At 35.6% G+C, this 23,036-nt stretch overlaps 1 protein-coding gene across 2 annotated transcripts in view; it reads left to right on the forward strand.

Moving 5' to 3' along the window:
• The window catches only part of LOC131435963 (5-hydroxytryptamine receptor-like), a 494,311-nt gene that overhangs the window by 304,510 nt on the left and 166,765 nt on the right, over window positions 1-23,036 (forward strand). For both annotated transcript variants that reach the window (XM_058604276.1, XM_058604277.1), the window contains exons 5-7: window positions 10,158-10,400; window positions 10,544-10,677; window positions 10,938-11,047. In XM_058604276.1, the coding sequence (XP_058460259.1) occupies window positions 10,158-10,400; window positions 10,544-10,677; window positions 10,938-11,047 (487 nt within the window). The remainder of the gene's footprint in view (window positions 1-10,157; window positions 10,401-10,543; window positions 10,678-10,937; window positions 11,048-23,036) is intronic.

The raw sequence follows: 23,036 nt of genomic DNA on the forward strand, positions 1-23,036 counted from the left end.
ATTTTACCTAAATTTCTGTTACGATAGATGTTAAACATTAGATTTGAAAAACGTTAAATTAACTAACGATTGAATCAAGCACGGCTTCACTGAATGTCTAACTAAGAAACAACATTCGAATCTGATTGAGCCACATCTGAAAGTCACTTCAAGGAATGAATAAAAGAATGAAACCTGCATGCGATAGGAACGAATGGAATCGGTACAACACTACACAGCTAATTTAGTGAGTGAACGTTTAGGCTGGCTGTGATGAATACTTTTTAACTCATACTTTCTGATGCATACATAAGAAATGACAGATTGAGATATATCGGCAAATGAATGGTTATGAATGAACTGTAACTGAATTTTTCCCATGCCTGGTACCATTGTTTTCATCTACGGATCAATGCATTTAATACTCAAGTTTCAACCAAACACTGTCGAAAACCATTTGGCACCACTTCTCTGGCTTTCCATAAGCACACACACACACACACACGGCCCATGAACCGCGAAAACTGTTCGTGCGGTATAATAAATGTCGCAGAGTCAGCTACCAGCATGCTTGGTTGGTGATAATTGGGACTCGGCTACGAGCTCTACGAGAGAACTAAAAGAGGACTTGCCGAAGGCGAACACCATCTCCTCCGTACTTCAGCCGGCGTACGAAGTTTCCATACGGAACTAATGGAACGGTTACATGAAAAACTGTCCCGGGGTGCGACTCCGCAGCCGCTCATTAAGTATTGGAACGATGAACAACCGAAAAAGGGGCTGTCAATGTTTCCCCATCTTCTCCCCTTTCACGGCTGGGTGCTGGTATAGTAGATTAAATTGCTCGTAGGAAAGCGATCGAGCAACAAAAAAAAAACATTAACCCGGCACTTTTTCCGAGCCGAGAGCTAGTGGCTCCGGTGACGGCGAAAGAGGCGCAACACGTGTTGAAATATCGTCCGTGGATAAGTCGTTACGTTTTATGACTCTACTATAAAGTGTGACAAGTGGATAATGGTTTTAATCAAGTTTTGCCAACAAGATGACTTCAGACGCGCTGTGGAATACTAATGCTCGGAAACGAATGCTTCGGTTTTATTGGAATTTATGTATTTGGTTAAAATTGTTGCTATTCTCACAAATGTGATCACGCTTAAGGTCCCATAAAAAAGCTAAAGGGTTATTTGCAGTGCCTAAGCGGAAAAAAGATTAATAAACTTAATGACTGAAAACTCTCAGAAAAGATGTTCATAGCAAAATATCCTTCATAAACAACTACACTTGGAGCCAAATGAAATCATCTGCGTAGATATATTTTGTATTTTTTTCTTCAAATAACAGCGGTGAAAGCTAACGCTACTCACACCATCCACAAACTTATAAATTTATCAATATTCGGAATTAAAAAGAAAGCGTTTCAGGTTTATTTTTGTTCACGTCAGATCGATTATGTCTCTAACATTACATACCCGCTTTTTCTTGAGCACGATAAAAATTACACGAGTTGTTCGATCAATTTACGAAGGACTTCTATGAATATTTAGGCAGCAGATACCAATCAAGATAATCAAGCACTCGATAATGAAGGTCACCGCAGAATTTTCCTCGAATTAAAGAAATCAGTACCCATTAAAGAACGTAATAAATAGTGGACGAGTAAAAAAGATGTTTAAAAAAACTAGTTGTCTAGTTTAAAAACTTTTAGAATAATTACTCGAAAAACTTTGTGAAAGAACTGCTCGTAAAAATGGTGAGAAAACTGCCCAAAAACCGCTCGAAACACTGTTTAAAAAGATTTTTTTCGAAAATTCGTTTTAAAATGATGCTCGAAAAACTGTTCGAAAAACTACTTGATACATAACTCGAGAAAGTTGCATGAAAAACTACTCGGAAAATTGCTCGAAAATACTATTTGCATATCTGCACAAATAAATGCTTGAAAAAAGTGCTCAATACACTACTCAGAAACTACTGCTGAAAAAGTCTCTTGAAAAACTACTCGAGAAATTGCTCGAATTAAATATTCGAAAATAATACAAAAGTACCCAAAAAACTAACAGGCAAAGTGCTCGAATATATCTGTTGGATTATTGTAATCTGTTGATATGAAAAGATGAGAAGGTTTTATGCCTGACGGAGAGAGAGGGACTATGAGATTTCAGCTCCATTGGGCTTTTCCTTGTTGCTAGTATATAAATAAATAAATAAATAAATTAATAATTAAATAAATAAATAAATGAATAAATAAATAAATAAATGAATAAATAAATAAATAAATAAATAAATAAATAAATAAATAAATAAATAAATAAATAAATAAATAAATAAATAAATAAATAAATAAATAAATAAATAAATAAATAAATAAATAAATAAATAAATAAGTAAATAAATAAATAAATAAATAAAAAAATAAATATATAAATAAATAAATAAATAAATAAATAAATAAATAAATAAATAAATAAATAAATAAATAAACAAATAAATAAATAAATAAATAAATAAATAAATAAATAAATAAATAAATAAATAAATAAATAAATAAATAAATAAATAAATAAATAAATAAATAAATAAATAAATAAATGAATAAATAAATAAATAAATAAATAAATAAATAAATGAATAAATAAATAAATAAATAAATAAATAAATAAATAAGTGAATAGATAAATAAACAAACTGCTTGAAAAAAACTGCTCGGAAAAGCGACAAAAGACTGCTCGAAAAAAAAAGTTTTGCAAAACTGCTCGAGAGGCCGCTCGGAGAAAGCACTCGAAAATATCTGGTTCAAAAAATAAAAGAAAACTACTCTCAAAAAACTTACCGAAGAAACGGCTCAAAAAACTGCTTTGAAGGACTAGTTAGAAAACAATTCGAAGAGCCACTAAAGAAAACTGCTCGACAAAACTTCTTGGAAAATCTACTCGAAACAATTGCTCGAAAAACTGCTTGAAATAACTGATCGAGAGGAGTGCTCGGAAAACTGCTCGAAAAAATTGCTTTGAAGGACAACATCGAAATAACGTTCGAAAAAACTTCCGAAGCACATGTCGCTGGGAAAAGTGCTCGAATATAATTGGTTTAAAAATGCATCGAAACTCTACACGAAAACTGACCGGAAAGCTAATCGAAAAGGAGTCTGAAACTGCTTGAAAATAATTGGTTGAAAAAATATCGAAAAACTGATAAAATAAATATCGAAAAACTAATATCGAAAAACTGATAGAAAAACCACTCGAGAAACAACTTGAAGAACTTCTCAATACACTAGTCGAAAAACTACCCGAGCTAACTTTTCGGAAAACCGTTGGAAGAGCTGCTCGAAAAACTACTCGAATAAACTACTCGAAAACTTTAGTCAAAAAACTGTTTGCAAAACTGCTAGGGAGGTCGCTTGGAGGAGCCGTTCGAAAAGAACTGGTTCAAATAAAGGAAAACTACTCAAAAACTTCTATGAGAAACTGGCTTGAAAAAATGTTTTGAATGACCACTCTGAAAACAGATCGAAAAGCCATTAAAAAAACCGCTCGAGGAGAGTGTTCGGAGAGCTGCTCGATAAAACAACTTGACAAAACGTTTTGTACTCGAACCATCTGCACTAAAAACTGTTTGACTACTCGAACAACTGCTTGAAGAGCTACTTGGAAAAACTGGTTGAAAAAGTATCGAAATTCTGCACGAGAAAAAAAAACTAACCAAAAAACTGATCGAGAGGGAGCTGATAAATTATTAAAAATATCGAAAAACTGGTAGAAGAAAAAATGATTGCGAAACTGCTAGAAAAAACTGCTTGAAAAAATGCCTGAAAAAACTTGTCGAATTAACTGCTAATTTAACTGAACGGGAAGCCGCTTTGAAAAAATATCAAAATATTTCTGGAAAAAAGTACTCGAAGAAGTGCTCAAAACAGTGCTTAAAAAAGCTTTCCTGAATGGAAATGGTTGTAATACACAAAAAAACTGCATGAAAAAGTACTCGAAAAACTATTAGAAAAACTACTCGAAAAACTGTTCCAAAGAAGTGCTCAAAACACTAATCGAAAAATTGTACGAGCAACCTACTCGGAAAATTGCTTATTAGCCGCTTCGAGAAACTTCTCTAAAATAATTACTCGATAAAACTGCTCAAATAATTTCTTCGAAATTTGGTATTAAAACTGCTCCAAAAAACACCCAAAAAAACTTTTTAGAGAGCCGCTTGCAGAAATGATAAAACTACTCGAGAAGCTGCTTGTAAAAACTGTTGGAAAAGTCGCTCGAAAAACTAATCGAAAACCTGGTATAAAATCTACTTAAAAATCCATTCGATAAAACTTATCAAATATAAAACTGCAGAAAAAACATGTCGAAAAATATGCTAGAAAATCAGCTTAAAAATCTCGAAAAAATAGAAAAAAAAAACTTTTTGTTTAAACTTCTCATAACAAATACTCTAATGGCGTTTCTCATTGAAAAGCCCTGGTGGCGTGAATTGCTCTGGTTTTGCACTTTCGAGCAGAAATGGCAATAAAACACCGTCAAAATATTACATTTCTGTTCGAAAGTGCAAAACCAGAGCAGTTCACGCCACCAGTGTTTTTCAATGAAAAAACGGCATAAGAAACTGCTCCAAAACTGCCAGAAAATAATGACTCGAGAAAATTTCTCAAAAACGCTGACCGAAAAACTATTTGAACTATTTGTTCGAATGAGCTACTAAAAAAAACTGTTCGAAAACATAACTCGAAAAGGCTGCTCGAGAAATTGCGAAAACCAACTGGAAAATACTGAAAACTAATCAAAACTACAGATAGAAAACTGCTTGAAAAACTGATCGACAAGCTTGCCCAAAACCGCTCAGTAAAAACAGGTTTGAAAAAAGTGCTTGAAACAGTGAAAGAAAATCTGATCGAAAAAATTACTTGAAAAATCCTGAAAGAACCTTGAGAATACTGTTCGAAAATACAGATCAAAAACACTGATAATAAATACTGATCAAAAATACTAATCGGAAAGCTGCTTGAAAAACTAGCCAAAGAAACTGGTTAAAATGTAGCTTGAATGTTCAGTGTGAACGAAAATCTGATCGAAACAAATTCTACGAAGAATTGTACGTAAAACGCCATTAAAGATGGTAATGCCGATGAAACTCGAAACCTCTCGTGTAAAGAGAACGGCGCATAAAATAAATCCGTAAAACTCTCTCTGCGGTATCTACGTACCAAGGCAGCACCTACGAGTGCAAGTCGGTTCGATACTAATTCTAGTTATGTGAAAAGACTTTATTTAAGAAGACGAATTTATTTTACGTCAACTCTCTGACACAGAAATTTTTAGATATCCTACAAAAAGAAATTTTTTAGATTACACCATATCTCGACGTTTCATACATTTCTAAGACATTTGGAATCAAAAAAAATTCTACAATTTTGCGGGTCTCAAAGTCTCAAAGTCGATTTTTTTTCCAAAAAAAAATAGTATGCTATGACAAATACAATGTGAACTTATGTGCACGAAATTGTGGTCACTGTTAAGGGAAGCCACTGTCACTGTTTTTTTATCATTTTTACTGGGAGTATCTATGTACAAAAAATCAAGTTTTGCCTTTTTCTTATAAAAAGGCTATGCAATCACTGTGAAAACCAACTTTATAACCGAGGCCCTGAGAGCCGAATGTCATATACCATTCGACCCAGCTCGACGAACTGAGCAAATGTCTGTGTGAGTGTGTATGTACGTAAGTGTGTAACAAAAATATGTACTCACTTTTCTCGGAGACAGCTCAACCGATTTTCATGAACTAAGATTCAAATGAAAGCTCTCATAATCCCATAAGCTGCTATTGAATTTGATCCCGATCCGACTTCCGATTCCGGAGATATAGGATGATATGCACAAAAAAAATGGAAAAATATGCACCCATTTTTTTAGAGATGGCTGAACCGATTTTCACAAACTTAGATTCAAATAAAAGGTTTAATGGTACCATATTCATTTGGATCTGACTTCCCGTTCCGGAGTTACATGGTAATATGTGAAAATTAGAAAAAATGTGCATTCAATTTTCTCTGAAACAATTCAACCGATGTACATAAAAAAGCAAAGTCCTGGCATTACATTCCTTTTGTGGAATTTGGCCTTTCTGTTTTAACAGACTTCGCAGCCGATTCTTAGTGTACAGAATCATTGCATGGCTAGTACTATGGATCCTACTGACACTAAGAATCCTTGCAGGTCGGGGCTCGAACAAACGACAACTGGCTTGTAAGACCAGCGTCCTATGCATTGAACCGCCAACCCGGGACAATAAACATGTACATGTACATGTACATAAACTAAGACTTAAATGAAAGATCTTATAGTTTCCTAAAAATTTCTAAAACATTTCATCCGGATCCGACTTCCGGTTCCGGATGTAAAGCGTGATAAGTGAAAAATTACCAATTTCTTCAGTATTTTTTCACTAACGATGGTCAAAAACAGGTACAAATCCCATAAAACTGTCTGATTAATTGATCTAGTTTGCAGAGCTTGTTAGTTTGTGGGCATAAAAATTTTCCGGTTCCGAAAGCATCGAAAGTTGCCAAGAAAAACTCGAAAAATAGAACTCACTTCGATTTCTCTCTTGAACCGATTTTCACAAATCATGATGTAAATTGAAGCTCATATTATCCTTAAAGCTACTGTGAAATTTCATCAGGATCCGACTTTCGGTTCCGCAGTTATAGGGCGATGAGTGTGAAAGTTTTCAGATCGCCATATTGACCGACAAAATGTACCACACCGAAAGAAGAAGAGAACACAAAACAAACGATGCGTGCTCTGTTCTATTTCGCTATGAAGAAATCGAAACGGTGACGGATGTCTGCTACTGGTGTGTGATATTGGGACGGTATGCGGTTGATAAAAATTTTAGCTATTCTATGATAAGTGCGACCGAAAGAATAAACGAATGTCATTGAATTCATTTTTTTTTAAAAACATGCCATATGCACAACCAGTAGTGCAGTAATACCGTTCCTGTTGTGGAGTAATGTCAATAATAATAATAATAATAATAATAATAATAATAATAATAATAATAATAATAATAATAATAATAATAATAATAATAATAATAATAATAATAATAATAATAATAATAATAATAATAATAATAATAATAATAATAATAATAATAATGATAATAATAATAATAATAATAATAATAATAATAATAATAATAATAATAATCCTCCTCCTCCTCCTCCTCTTACATGTTTTATGCTGCTGATTCATGCTGTTTAACTTGACTTAGGAGTAACATATGCAGGAGTAACAGAAACGCAGGCGGGCTTCGTTGGTTAGATTTCGTTTAATTGATTCAATCGAAATAAAACATGAGATAGTAAGTCTAGCTTTAACTAGGTTCCAAACTGTTCCAATTTTTATGTCATATTTGTTGCTGCAAACAAACCAACTTCGGCTATTCCGATCATCTTAATCCGGTTTCGGAAGAATTGGAAATGGTGATTAAAACCTGCAAAGAGGATCTCACTTGCTTCCCTTCAAGATGGCTAAATCGATTATCACAGTCTTACAGTTTCATACGGAATTCCTAAATTTTTTGTAGATACTACTTCCGGTTCCGGAACTACAGGGTAAACAGGATTTGTAGAGTTTGTTAGATTAGGTCCGAACAAACTTTTCTATTTCTATTCAATGAACAGTTGTTTTAGTGAATTCCATAGTAATATTTATGATGTTATGAGTAATATGAGAAAGGCGTCATTACACCACTAGGTGGATTAAAACAGGTTTTTACATATATTTATTAACCGAAAAGAAATTATAGGAAAAAATTTTTTGTAAGCACTTGTAATACGGAAAATTGTGCAGAAAATGAAATTGATCCGATAGAAAGAACTGGAAAAAAATTTCAAAGACTAAATGTTTTCGCATTTCATAAGAATTTATCGAAACTTTCAAAAATTATATCTGCGGAAAAGAAGCTATAAATAAATGGATGAGATTTGAAAATTCAGAAAATATTATTTCTAGAAATTCGTTTGATTTGTAAAAATAAATGTACAATGTATGAGAAACGAAGACGTAGTCCTACGTCTACGATATGTCGAGTAAAATTTGAAGAATTTTATAACGGTATGGCCATTATTTTTCTGTGTGACTGTCTTCGAAAGCGTATTGATCAAGCTCAAATTTGTTATTCTGTAAGCAAAATTTAGTTGCTCCTTGCAATGAAGAAACATTTGTAAAAGATTGACTTGGTCTCTCGTTGAGCAACGCTTTTCGGGTGGCAAATGTACCGATCGTCATATCATTATTATGGTAGTAAAGCAAAGTTTAATATTAATTTGATAATCATCACATATGAAAAGTTTCAGTTACATATCTAGAGTACATGAAGGTTTTGGATTTTTTTCATAAATACGTTTATTTCTTAAGGCAGTTTACATAAGTTTTTCTTCGCCGTAGCATCACTTTTACATAAAATTCTTATCCTAATTTAATTCTAACATTGTCACAACGATTTGAATTTATTAAAACATATTCCTCTTATTACTGATTGAAATCTACTCGGAAATATTATTTGAACCAAACGATTAACTTCTATAAATTATAAAATAAGCTGTTATTTTCAGACATTTTGTTGATAATTTCATAAACTGTTTCGAGTTTGTTTGTATCATTACATAATTTTTATTCTAATTTAGCTATTGGTTGAACTCATGGACGCAGCTGGAATCAGAACTAAGTCTTAAAAGGGGCCTTTATTAAATTGAAACTCCAATTTTCTTTATGAAATGATAAATAAGTTTCATGTATGAAAGGTCACGACAAGCAAGAATGTCTCGAACTGGGACATTGGATAGTCTACCTTGGGTACGCAAAGAATTTATTAGTTGAGATCTGACATCACGATACTCCACGCATGTCCAAACGACATGATCAATATCCCGATAACCTTCTCCGCAAGCACAATGATTAGTCTCGGAGAGCCCAATTCGAAGGAGATGTGCATCTAACGTGTAGTGATTGGACATGAGTCTGGACATCACACGAATGAAATCCCTACTCACATCCAGTCCCCTGAACCATGCCTTTGTCGATATTTTCGGAATAATTGAGTGCATCCACCGACCCAGACCATCTTTATCCCAAGAAGCTTGCACGCTGGCAAGTGTTCTTTGGCGAGACGAGCTATAAAATTCGTTAAAAGCAATCGGTCTCTCATAAATTTCACCCTCAATAGCACCACGTTTGGCTAAAATATCGGCTCTTTCATTGCCAGGAATGGAGCAATGAGCCGGGACCCAGACTATAGTGATTCGATAATTATTGTTCAATATGTCGTTCAGGCACTGTTTTATTTTGCCCAGGAAAAACGGTTCAGTCTTGCCAGTCATGTTTGAGCGAATGGATTCAATTGCACTCAGACTATCTGTGAAGAGGAAATAATGGTTTGGAGATAATGTGACGATTACACTCAAACTATAATGAACTGCTGCTAGCTCTGCTATATAAACAGATGCAGGTTCTTGAAGCCTAAATGAGGCCGAAACATTATTGTTGAACATACCAAACCCTGTCGCTTCTTCAATTCGCGATTCGTCCGTGTAAAACATTTTCTCAAAGTCAATATGCCTGAACTTACTTGAAAATGTTTTTGGGATTTCCGCCGAGCGTAGATGATCCGGGATTCCACGCACTTCGCGCTGCATGGATGTATCGAAAAATAAAGTTGAGTCAGGGAAAGGTTTTGGATTTAATACAACTTATTTGGCAAATAGCACATAACTTATTCCGAAACCGTTCTCGCCAATGCTCTTGGGTTGCTTCCATCTAACCGCGTTCATGTGCAACTGAATCCTTTCTTGCACACAAATTGGAAACACCATTCGGAGTGGACTCCCTAATCCAACAGATCATTAATAAACCAACTAACCAGCGCAAGAGCTGCGGATAATCAGATTACAACCAGGAACAGTACGCAGAGCACGCGTTCCGAAACAAGATTCTTCCAGGACACAGGCGCTGTAAAACGGTCAAGCCTCGAAGCACGAATTCCTGCTCACATCTTTCCGTACACTAATTAAACTCAATATCGGTCTCATCTTTATACCTTTCTCTCTCTGTCTCTCTCTCTCTCTCACTTCCTATGACAAACCTGCCGCATTCCGCACGATCTGTCAGACGTGTACGATTACATATTCATCGATAGTGGCAGCCCTGATTCGTACCTGGCCGGGGAGCTGGTCAGCAGCATCGTGAATGACAGTCTGCTGCTCAATGGCACTGCACTCGGCACCAATGGAACCGAGCTGGGTGCCCAAGGCAATGGCACCCAGACCGGGCTGGACGAACCGCTCGGTGATGTTATCGTGATGGCAGTGACGTCACTCATCCTCGGACTGATGATACTAGTTACCGTTATAGGTAGGCTCCCGGACATCCCGGATATTTTGTTTATTTAGTTTTTTCTTTGCATGACATCCGGATGCCCATTTCGTCCGAATGCACGGAAAACAGAAACTAAACACTGTCTTTCATCCTTTTTCCTTTTTTTTTTATTTTTTCAGGAAACGTTTTCGTAATTGCTGCCATCATACTAGAACGTAATTTACAAAACGTAGCGAATTATTTAGTAGCGTCACTCGCCGTGGCAGATTTACTCGTAGCCTGCTTAGTTATGCCGTTGGGTGCTGTTTACGAGGTAATTATTAGGTTGTCGTAATACGCTCTTCTCTTCATCCCACCCTGGCTAAACGAGTTCAAAGCAGAAGGTCGAAATTTTGCTAATAGGATTGTATTACCGAGAATTTGCTTCATGTTTCATGAATTAATGAGCTCAAGATTGTTTCTATTTTTTGTTTCGTTTCATCAGTTTGTTTTATTTTCATGTTTATTTTTCGTTTTTGTAGCAGCCATGAGAAACGTAATTATAATTATAATTCCTTCCTCTACCTTTCGCAGATAAGCCGAGGCTGGATTCTTGGCCCCGAACTATGTGATATATGGACGTCCTGTGATGTCCTCTGCTGTACGGCTTCCATTCTACATCTGGTGGCTATCGCCACGGACAGGTGAGTTGGATTCTCTGGTTTCGGTTTTCTAACGAAGCGCTGCTGACTGGAAATAATTAATTCAAAACCCTGACTGATAACATGAAATACCGCAATCACATTCTTCGGATTTCTACGAAATCGTACTCTGGTTAAACAGAGTATTACATGCTAGTGGTTCTTAGAACTTTTGATGAGAATGTAAGAACAAGGAATTTGGAAATATGGGGGCCTCTATTCTGTTCAAATGTATACTGAGGCGTTTATAGAAGACCGCATCAGCAAAATGCTAGCGAACATAATAAATCAGAAAACTCGTTTGCGATTTTTATGATGATATAAAGGTGTTTTGAAGATCAATTAAAAATCAAGAAACATTGGGGACGGGAATAGCGTGAAAGGTAAAACCAACTCCTCTCACTCAACTTATCTGGGCTTGGTTCCAAATCCCGCGTAAAGAGTCAGTAAGGTTATAAAGCATCTACATTCTAAAAAAGAATATAATCAATAAATATCCCGAAAGAAAATGAACATTTTCGAAAACTGCTACTCTTTCAAACGTTCCTCCAGAGATAATATAACACATGGGTTGAAAAGTCCAGGGCCTACACGATTTTTGATGTGGAACACCTCTTTATTTTCTATATAGGGGTGCACATCAGAAACTCAAGGGAAACTACAAGTAGAAATGTGGTCAGGTTTTAAACACTTACAGCTCAGTCTATTTTGTATCAATTATTAATATTATTTTATCATTTGATTGGAAATATTTCTAAGTTACTATTTTAATGTATCAAGCCACGTATTTTCAATTATAAATGATCGATATTTTGATTAGTAGCGAGCAGTGTTCAATTTTGTCTGCTAAAAAGCATACCGGATTTCCCTGGAATAGACGACGGTTTTGAAGGAATGGGCGATACATCAAAGGGAAAGCATGGCTCTGATGGATCAATCAATGCAAAAGCGAAGCTGATGAAAGCACGCGAATCGAATTATAGCTAACGTTTTCAGTCCTACGCGTAGCATGCTAGAGGTAGGTTGTTGCTAGACAGCATGACAAAAAGTGCCATAAAACGATTCGAAGCTTCAAGGTATGCTCTGAACTTGTGTCATACAAGCTCGGATGAAATTCCATGTTATGTCTTTTCGCCTGAGAAATTAACAACTACCCTAGGGTAAATTGCATGAGATAATTATATATTATATATTATTTATATATTATTTATATAAGATGAACTCAATTGATAATGAGAAAAAGTTTATCGCTTCAACCGAAATCGCAGAATGGTAGAGAAACTTAACGCTATAAAAGTAACTGCTTGCATACAAAACTTGAACACAAGCTTGGCGAAGAGAAGCTTACACGGAACCGCAAAACAACCTTATTTTTAGTACATTCCACCCAATTTGGGAGTTCCGTTCAACAACCAAAGCAAAGTGGCTCCAGGTAGTTTTCGTGAAGCACGTGCAAAAAAATACTCAAAGATGCGTTTTATTTACTCTACAGTTGAGTCGTATTGACTCAATGTCAGGTTTATACGGTTTACTTAATTTTATCTTATTGAACGAAACTCTCGCTGTTGGGTAGTTTTGCTCTTTGTATTTTGACAATAATGCGAATGAAAGAAAAGATTCAAAAGAACTCAAAATTAAGGCCGTCCAAATACCATGCGCACGGGTGGTTTTAGGAAACTTGCGGTGGAAATATTGAGCAATTTGCCTAAACCAAAAACATACAGACCTTTGAAAAGCTTTTATCTATCTGCAGGGCAAAAATAGCTGAAAAATTCGGAGGTTTTTCCGTGTCTTATCAAAAATAGCACTGAAAAAATGAGCTTTTCCACAATTATTATTCCACAAATAATTCGATTGTATGTGATTTTTTTTAACAAACCTTATGCTGGCAACAAGGATCACATTCGGATACATTTTTGGAAAACCTTTTCACGCTTTTCATGGAAAATCAACGTATTTCATATAACCGATTTCGTTGAAATTTTCGAAATTCGTGGATTTTCTATGAAAAGCGTGAAAAGCTTTTCCAAAAATGTGACCGAATGTAATCTTTGTAGCCATCATAAGGTTTATTTGAAAAAAAATTTATGTCATCGCTTTATTTTTTAAGATAATTGTGAAAGAACACAAAAACACTCATTTTTCAGAGCTATTTTTGATGACTCGGAAAATCCTCCGAATTTTGCAGCCATTTTTGCCCTGCAGATAGATAAAAGCTTTTCAAAGGTCTGTATGTTATTGGTTTTGGCAAATTTTTCAAAATTTCCATCGAACATTTCCTAAAAACACCCGCGCGCATGATACTTGGACGATAGTCTTAAGTAAAAAGAAGTCAAATAATAGGTAGTTTTTATTTTCCGTGTAAATATCGAAATCCGTATCGCAAATATGTACAAAGATATAATTGCATACATTTGGGATATTGGTGTAATTTCGTCGGCTATAAAACAAACAATGCTCGGTGTTGGTTCCATATCAAGATCAATTTAGGAATACTCTCGTGCAATTGCGGATTCAAAAGTGTGACGATTGATTGAACTGTTTGATTGTAGATCATTGGAAATTTTGGTCGCCTTGTTTCACATCAATAGCTTGAACAACCCTATGGAGCTGAGTCTTGTAGTTTTTTGGTTCAACACAATCATTCCAGCGCTGCTCTAACATTTCAATACCACTTTTTTAGAACGATTTATTTTTTGCTTCAAACTTCTGCGAACAGCTAGTAGTCGCTGGGAGCTGAATCTGGCGAATACGGTGGATGTGGGAGAAATTAAAAGTTAAATTCATGTAGTTTTCCCATTGTTGTGATTGACTTGTAACACGGTGTGTTGTCTTGATGAGACAAACTTTTTTTCTTTGCCATATGCGGTCATACATAATATTTACTGTTAGTAGTATTTCCTTTCTCAAGATAGTCGATAAATTACCACGCGCATCCCGAAATACCGAGGCCATAACCTTTCCAGCCGCACCATGTTTCATCCATTGTCACATATCGATGCCAAAAATTCCGAGCAGCTTCCAATGCACGTATCGAAGCCGTTTTGATGGTCTCAACATCTTCAAAAAAGTATCCTTTCAACTTCAACTTCAACTTTAGAAACAATAAGAAGTCACACGGTGCCAAATCAAGTCAATAAACAGACTTGATTTCGGGCCAAAAACTGACGAGCAATGATTGATTTGTGATTCGGTGCTTTTTTGTGCAACAAGTATTATTTCTCAGGATCGCAATATTCGGGTCGTGTACGACAGATTCTGGCCATCAAATGCTCTAATTTAACATGCGCCAGTGACCATTTGACCAGTTGGAACGTACTCTTTGTGGATGATGCCTTTGGTATCGAAAAATGTGATAAGCGTAGTTTTGATTCTTGAAGCAGAATTTTGCGTTTTTGTTTTTTGGCTTCTGGTGAGTTTTTTGACTTCCATTCCTAATTTTGGTGCTTAGTTTCTGGATCGTACTGAAAGCACCACATTTCACCGCCAGTAACAATTGACTTTAGGGAGTTTTGATCATTTCTGGCAGCTGCAACGACTTCTCTGAAATGATTGGCGCGAAATGATATCTGTTCCTCCGTCAGTGTGTGCGGGAGGAACTTTGCACAGACCTCTATTCTTTACGTTTCGTTCTCGGCTTGTCAGTGCAAAGCAGTACAAATTGAATTACTTACTGCAAAAAATTTAAACCACAATGTCTTTTATGACGTCCCGAGCGAAACGAATAAGCGACTGAATTGGTTGACCAAAGATTTTGGTTATAGGGTGAAACCATTGTTGTACTTTGGGCGCATAATCGATTTCACTATTCTTTACGTTTCGTTTCCTTTTTATAACCACAGACCATTGTTTTGCCAAAATCCTCGTGGAGAATGAATTTGAGTTTTTTGCCGATATTTAAAGCAGAGCACAGTGATTCAAAAGCGCAACTTCACGCTCTTAATTGATAACTCATAGGATCGTGGTTTTTGAGGTACAGTATCTTCAGCAAAGTTGCTCAGAATGATAGACGCCATCTTTGGGCAAATTTTATTTAAGTGATTAATCTCCCTAAAAGTGATATAAACATTTTATTTTAGCTCTGGTCCAACATAGGGGCTAAGTTACTTCGACAAAGTTGTGCAGAAAGTTATTTCAAACAAGTTTGCTGAAGGTACTATTCTCGCAACTTGAGTGTAATTCAAGATATAGTGTATTTTCTGAAAAGGTTGTCCAAAAACCAGTTTTTGTAAGAAAACATATATATTTTCAATTTATATGAGTTTTTCATCTTTATCATCTACACAACTTTCTCGTACATACTATGCTGCTATCATTTCAGTTTAATGAAATAGAGCATTTTTTCATGATTTTTTTTGCTGAATCGACATCTGCTTTGGACACCATTTTGGTACAATTTACAGTTTCCGAATTTGATTTGAAGAAAGTGCATGCAAAAATATATACACCGTTTTTCAAAATCAGTCTTGATTTGAATCGGTCTCTGCATCCGCTCCTAACAAATGGTTTGACACTCTAAAAACCTGTGCCGATTTTGAATAAAATTGGAAAATTCGATTCTGAATTTTCCATTTTTTCTGCTGTTAATTTCTGGAACTGCTCAATAGAAATCGATCCTCACAATAAACCCTTCGTTTTGAAACGCAACTCAACGCTGATAATGTTAGTTCATAAACGACCACAAGCTTGATTTTAATCGCTGCAATATGCATGAAGTATCGGCGGATATTCCAACTGGCCTGATATTCTAAGCGAAAGTAATTCGAATAAAGCAGTTGAAAACTTTTTTTGATATTATGACGGGCAACGGATGAGTAAAACAGTAGACTTTAAGTTTCTCTGGTGGAATGCAGAGTTTGGTCGTATCTTGAGCGTATGGAAACCCACTTTCGTCATAGCCCTTGAACATTCTGGTCGTTCGTTAGGAGCAGGAAACGCTCTGTTGGAACTCTCGTGAACGTTTCTCTCCGAGACGTCCGAGCCAACAAATTGATACGATTTATTTCGATTTTCCAAAAGCATTTGATAAAGTATCTCATAATGCCGCCACCCGGACACTAAGGCGATTAATCCGATGGTTCATCAGATGGTTGCAATCATTTTTTTTTGGACGAGTTGCATTCGTCAGGATTGATAACGCACGCTCAAATCTACTCAAAACGACAATAGGTGTTTGTCAAGGTAGTCACATGGAGCCGCTAATATTCGTTTCATCTATCAACGACCTCTGCGTTTGCATAGAATCTGGAAAACTTCTCTATTCTGATGATCTAAAATACTTTCAGTACTTAAAAAAAATAATTAAGGTTTTATTTGATAAAAACTCAAATTTTCTGATCATATTTCCGCAACAACGGCAAAGGCATCCGCAATGTCAAACGTAATACTGCCGATTTAAATAATTCCTACTTTACAAAAGTTCCTTATTCCTTCATACGATCATCTCTGACTTGTACATAATTATTTTTTTTGACAGAAGTTTACGAAAACATGTGGAAAACGAACCGCCAAAGCAGAATTGATGAATTTCGTGTCAATTAGTTTTTGGAGCTGGTGCAAATTGCATCAATTACACAACATGACGACAACGCAAGCTTTCATACATCGTTTCAAATAAATGATTTTTTAATGGTTCAAAATAAAGAATAGATGGGTCAACCTCCTAATGACTAATTTTTATTCCCACACATAAAAAAAACTGTGTATTAATAATGAAGCATCGATTTCACTCCAAGAAATCTATTTTTCAACAGAAACGATTGATCCGAATTGCTTTTATGATTTGCCTGGATATCGTTTTTCTCAAGAAATAACCGCCAAATACTTGTAAATAGTAATTCCACAAAAATCAACAAAAAATTCAAATCCAACACAGAATCACCGTTTGCAGATCACATTCGAATCCATTGCCGCAAATGTCAGTCCCATTTCCAACCGGCAGCCACTCTTGGTCGGGATTAAACAGATGTGATAATCCGGTACTTCCACCGGAATAAGTAATTTCTCGTTTTACGTTACTATTCATAGCGGTTACTCGAAGCACTCGTAGTATTGTAGCTGTCCGATTGGGTCCGAGCTACTCTCTAGAGGCTTTTCCGGGGGCTTTTCGGCACGTTCGGTCCGATCCGATTCGAAAGTAAATACAATTCAACCACGACACGACGATGGCCCGTCATATTCAAATTGTACCTGAGTACAATATGTTCTGATAAGATTTAAGTTTTTTCAGTAAATTTTATTTTTTATCTTACTTTGGTTGTACACCGAAACCTCCATTTACGAACTAAACGGGGGTTCGTAAAAAGAGGTAGTTCGTAAAAAAAGTTTACGTTATTTGGGATTTGGTTCGTAAAAAAAGTTTACGTTGTTTGGAATTTACTTCGTAAAAAAAAATTGTGTGATTATTGTGGAAACCGGGCATCATATGTTTATTTTCGGAACGGATGTGAAGAGTAAGTGCAAGAAAATGATGTTTGCGCTCGTTTCAAAATCCAAGATGGCGGCTTCCGGTTTAATGAGATTGCCTAAAACCCCTATCAATATGGGTATCTTCGGAACGGAATTGATGAGTAGATGTCAGAAAACAATGTTTGAGGTAGTTTTGAAATTCAAGATGGCGACTTCCGGTTTCTTGATATTCCTTGAAAACCCTTACAATATGGGTATTTTCGGAACGGGGTTAATGAGTAGATGTCAGAAAACGATGTTTGAGGTAGTTTTGAAATTCAAGATGGCGACTTCCGGTTTCTTGATATTCCTTGAAAACCCTTACAATATGGGTATTTTTGGAACGGGATTTATGAGTAGTTGTCAGAAAACGATGTTTGAGGTGGTTCTTAAATCCAAGATGGTAACTTCCGATTTTTTTGATATTCCTTGAAACCCCTTACAATATGGGTACTTTCGGAAAGAGATTTAAAAGTAGACGTCGGAAAATTATATTTGAGGTGGTTTTGGAACGCAAAACAGTGACTTTCGGTTTATTAGTATCTTTTGAAAGTTTTTGCCATTTTCCTTTAACTTGGTATTCCTTTAAAACACAATACCGGAAGTAACTTCATTGAATTTTGAAATGAGCTCAAACATCGTTTATTGGTATCCAATATGTTTCGGAAATTTCTTTGTTTTAAGGGCTTATAAGGCATATCGATAAATCGGAGGATATTATATTGGAGTTCCTGACGACACCAAACATAGTTTTGCGGTATCCGTTTATTAAATACTTTACTCGATAAACCGGAAGTCGACATCTTGGATTTCAGAACCATCTCAAACATCATTTTCCGACATCTACTCATTAACCCCGTTCCGAAAATACCCATATTGTAAGGGTTTTCGAGGAATATCAATCAACCGGAAGTCGCCATCTTGGATTTCCAAAATACCTCAAACATCATTTTCCGGAATCTACTCTTTAAACCCGTTCCAAAAATACCCATATTGTAATAGTTTCCATGGAGTCGGAAATCGCTTTCGATGAATGACAAAACCTCTTTTTACGAAGTAGGTTCGTACCAACTAAAATTAATAAATCACCTAAAAACTTAAGATTTAAGGTACATTTGAATTGTTTTTTATTTTTACCATTCTGATTCAGAAAGCTTCTGTAAACACTATGAAAACCAACTTTTGAATCGAGTTCCAGGAGGGCCAAGTGACATATACCATTCGGCTCAGTCCGTTGAAGACGCAAAATGTGTGTTTTTTGTGCTTTCACTTTTCTCCGACTTAGATTTCTATTCGATAGAAAAGTCCTGTGGTTCCATACAAAGGTTCTAAACATTATTATCAGTTTCGGAATTCCAGTGTGATATGTTCAAAAACAATGAAACAACTGGAATGAAAATAGGGGCACTTACTTTTCTTACTTTTTCACACATTACACTCAAGTCAATGGTTTCATCTGGATCCAGAATTAGTTGAGTCAAAATACCAATTTCAATAAGCAATGAGATATATATTCCGTGAAATTGGGTGAGAAATTTCGGTCGCAAGCTTCTAGTTTCTCAAATCACGGAAATAATGGTCAAAAAGTTTCAACTGGAACTTATTTCGAACCCTGAACCCTCGAAGGACTCTCAGTGTCAGTAGGATCGTACCACTTGTTCTTTGCGATTAGAGTCGGCTGCGAAGCTTGTTTAAACAGAAGGTCAAATTTCTCCAGAGGAATATAATTTACCAAAGCCCTGCTTTGAAACTTTCTTTTTTTCGATTTCTCAAAGCAAGGTTAAAACGATTTTCACTAACTTATATTCAAATAAAATGTTCTATAGTTTCATCCAGTTTACGGAATTTATCCCGATTCGGGAAATAATATGTGATAAGGGCTCAAACTTTCAAACGGTACAAAAATCGGTAAAAATCTTCTGAAGTCTGAAATATTATATGTGAATGCATTAAAACACGATTAAGCGTATTAAACCACATTTTTGAAACATCAAATATAGAAAGATTTTTTTTTATTTTATTGGAATATTATTTTAAAATGTTAACAATAAAATGTTCCTATATGCTACCGCTTTTTAGATACAAACATTGAAAAATGAAGTTTACTGCGAATCTCTTTTGAACGTATTCGAATGTTTCATAAGTGTTCTTAACCTAGAAGAACATATTCTTGAAAAAAATAAAGAATTTACTATTCTGTTGTTTGTATTATTTGAACAGCTGAAAGCAAAAATCGGATAAATTAAACTTAGTTTGGAAATCCCGAAATCGGAAAGAAACATTGAGAGCCAAAAATCGGAGACGGATGTTGCAATGCAAGAATCGTAGAAAAACATCTTTTTTGCAAAAACCGAACAAAAAAGTGTTAATACAAAAACTGGATATACACTCAACTGGTTTTTTTAATGCAAAAATCTTCCAAACACTTCCAAATCCGGGTTTTTGTAAAAAAAAGTTTTATACGATTCTTGCATTGCAAAATCTGTGTCCGGTTTGCTTCTATCAGATATTTGCATTCAAAACTACTTATACGGGAGAGCGGGTCATTTCGCCGAAAGCCATTTCGCTGAAAGTCGTGTGGCGTAGCCGCAGCAGATATTTTTTTTCATTTCCACTTAATAAACGGAAAATACCACATACATTTGCCTGGTAGATACCCCTACCCGATCAGATGGTAATAACTGAATTATAACAACTGGAGTAATTTATTTCAAAAATATTTTGTAACAAATTTTAAAATATTTTTAGCTGGTAAGTTGTTGAAATAACAAAAATCATAACAAAAAAGACTCTAGCAGTATCAAAATCGTAACAGATTTTGATACGTTTATTTAGCAATTATTTTTGAATTTGATATAAATACAGAGGTCCGAAAGTAGAATTTTATAACAATTGTTGTAATAAATTAGATAGAATAACGAATAGTCCTGAATAATGCCATTTTTATGATTGATATTGTTAATCAATGTAAAAATAGAGGTTTTAGAAAACTATACCACAGCCAACTTTTAGCATTGTTTCAACCATAAATTGTTAAATGATTTTTTTTACTGAATGAAAAATTTGTTCATTGATCTGGTTTCTTATTTTCTGATAGTTTTTTATATCTCGATATAAAGCAACGGAAGAACGCATTTTGTCAATTAATGAACAATATCATGACTCTTGCAAATGAAAATAAATTATTATATTGATATCATAAGTTTTAACTTTCAACTGTTTTCATTTGTTAATTATCTCAAAATAACTCAAATTGTTATACTTATCAACTGTTGATATAATTTTGTAATGATTTTGTTATGTGCATCTGATCGGGTATGCAATTGCTTTGATGCTTAGTAGCTAATAGTCAACAAGTTTTCTTGGGAACCCTGGGGCTCAATCTTTATTCAAGAGTACAAGAATCAGTTTTTATTCAAGAAGTACAATTATAGGCCAACAAAACGGGCGTTAACGCTATCAACTATCATTCGTGTTTATTTTAAATCAATTTCAGTTACGATTTTAAGACGATTTCAAGATTTGGCGAAATGACTCTTTCGGCGAAATGGCTTTCGGCAAAATGGCATTCGGCGAAATGACCCATTCGTCGAAATGTCATTCGGCGAAATAATCGTTTCGGCGAAATGGTTTTCGGCGAAATGACCCTGATCCCTTATACGGGGTTTCCAAACTACGTTGCACTTATCCGATTTATGCTTTCAGCCGTTCATTTCTGTGATATGGATTTTTTGGCATTAAAAATGCCATACTCTTTACTTTACGGAGCCGGGTGAAAATTAAATGTATCAAAAATAGGCGCGTGACCTTTACTCTATCATAATTTTAAACGATATAAACTCAATCATTTGTTGATGAATTGATAAAATCTAATAACCAATCGAATCGGAAACATTTAACTTAAGCATGTGTGGCGCTATGTTTTAACAAACCAATAAACGCGGACCAAAACGATTTTTCGTGTACGGCCGACGGTTCCGATCGTTGGTCAACACATAGAATTTCATACAGTAGCAAATCTGCTTCGTTGAGCATAGGAAGGCTTCGCTTCATACATAAAAAAAAACCGCATCATTCTGCGTAGTATGAAATTTGGCACAAAAATGAATCTATAAATTTATGCCATTTTACTATTTCAGTCTTCATTCGCTGGCCTGATTGCCTGAAAAGGAAACACGTAGCTTGTGTAGTGAGTGAATGACTAAATTGGGTTACGTTCATTCGCTCGCTGGATACTCGCTTTTCTGCGTTTTGTGGATGACGAAAGTCTGCTGCACACCGTGTTCGCTTGAGTATATTGAATACCGATCAGCTTTCAATTCATTAAACTGTATGCGGGTATGCCAAATATGTCTTCGTTTGTGTGGATGTTTTTCTGCACTGAATCGTAATTCGCTGCTAATTTTGGTTCACCGGTGAGCGAAGGGGTTTCAGAAAACCGCTGTACGTACGCTTCTCTCGATGAGCGTTAGAGTGCAAATGACGATTATTTCCATTTCGTTTCGTCTCTTTCGATTATTTGGAACGGCCTATAATGTGTTTCGCTGCGACCGTTCTCAAATAAATAGTAATAAAACACGCTTCGGTGGTGTGCTGATCGCTGTGGCTCATCAATATTCTAACAGAATGATACACACAACGTACGGACGAAACTTGGAACAAATATCTATCTCTACAAAAATTAAAGGTACAAATCTAATCTTATGCGCAATTCACATTCCCCCAGATCGAAGCCAGGATGTGAACGTAATCAATGAGCATATTGCCTCTTGCGACTTGCGTGAGAAATGTTCGGATAAGGATGTAGTTCTCGTGTGTGGGGATTATAATCAGCCGCGAATGCATTGGGTTAAAAACGATACTAGAATTATTAGCAGTAGTTCTCTGTTGTCATATGCTAGCCACACATTACTCGATGGGATGGAATTGCTAGGTCCTGGTCAGAAGAATCTTGTGTATAATTCACTTGGCCGTACACTTGATCTTGTGTTTTGTTAGAACGATTGTGTAGTCGATCGTAGCCCTACCCCGCTGCTTCCCGCGGACATCCATCACCCACCGCTTGAAATTCATTTCAATACAATTGCAGATAACACCGATATGACAAGGAATGATGATAGCGGTGCCATGCGCCCGTTGAATTACCGGTTGGTGGATTTTTCTGCTTTGTCCGTTTATTTAAGCAATGTAGATTGGGATTTATTGTTTGCTACCAGGGAAGTTGATGTTATGGCAGAAATCTTCTGCTTTGAATTAAATAACTGGCTTGATTAAATTGTACCTCGCCTCAGACCACCTGTCACCCCAGCTTGGAGCACTTGGGAACTACGACAATTAAAACGTAAGCGAAACTCATATCAGCGAAAAATGCATCGTCTACGAAATGCTGTTAACGTTCGTAATTTTCATCACTCGGCCAATGCCTACCGTGCTCTCAATGCAAGTTTATACAAATCATATGTACTCCGTACGCAGACTAAACTGAAACGCAACCCAAAAAGTTTTTGGCGTTTTGTTAACTCAAAAAGAAAAAGTTCATCTGTAC

Source organism: Malaya genurostris, chromosome 3 (assembly GCF_030247185.1).
Source record: "Malaya genurostris strain Urasoe2022 chromosome 3, Malgen_1.1, whole genome shotgun sequence".
In the NCBI taxonomy this organism is placed as follows: domain Eukaryota; kingdom Metazoa; phylum Arthropoda; class Insecta; order Diptera; family Culicidae; genus Malaya; species Malaya genurostris.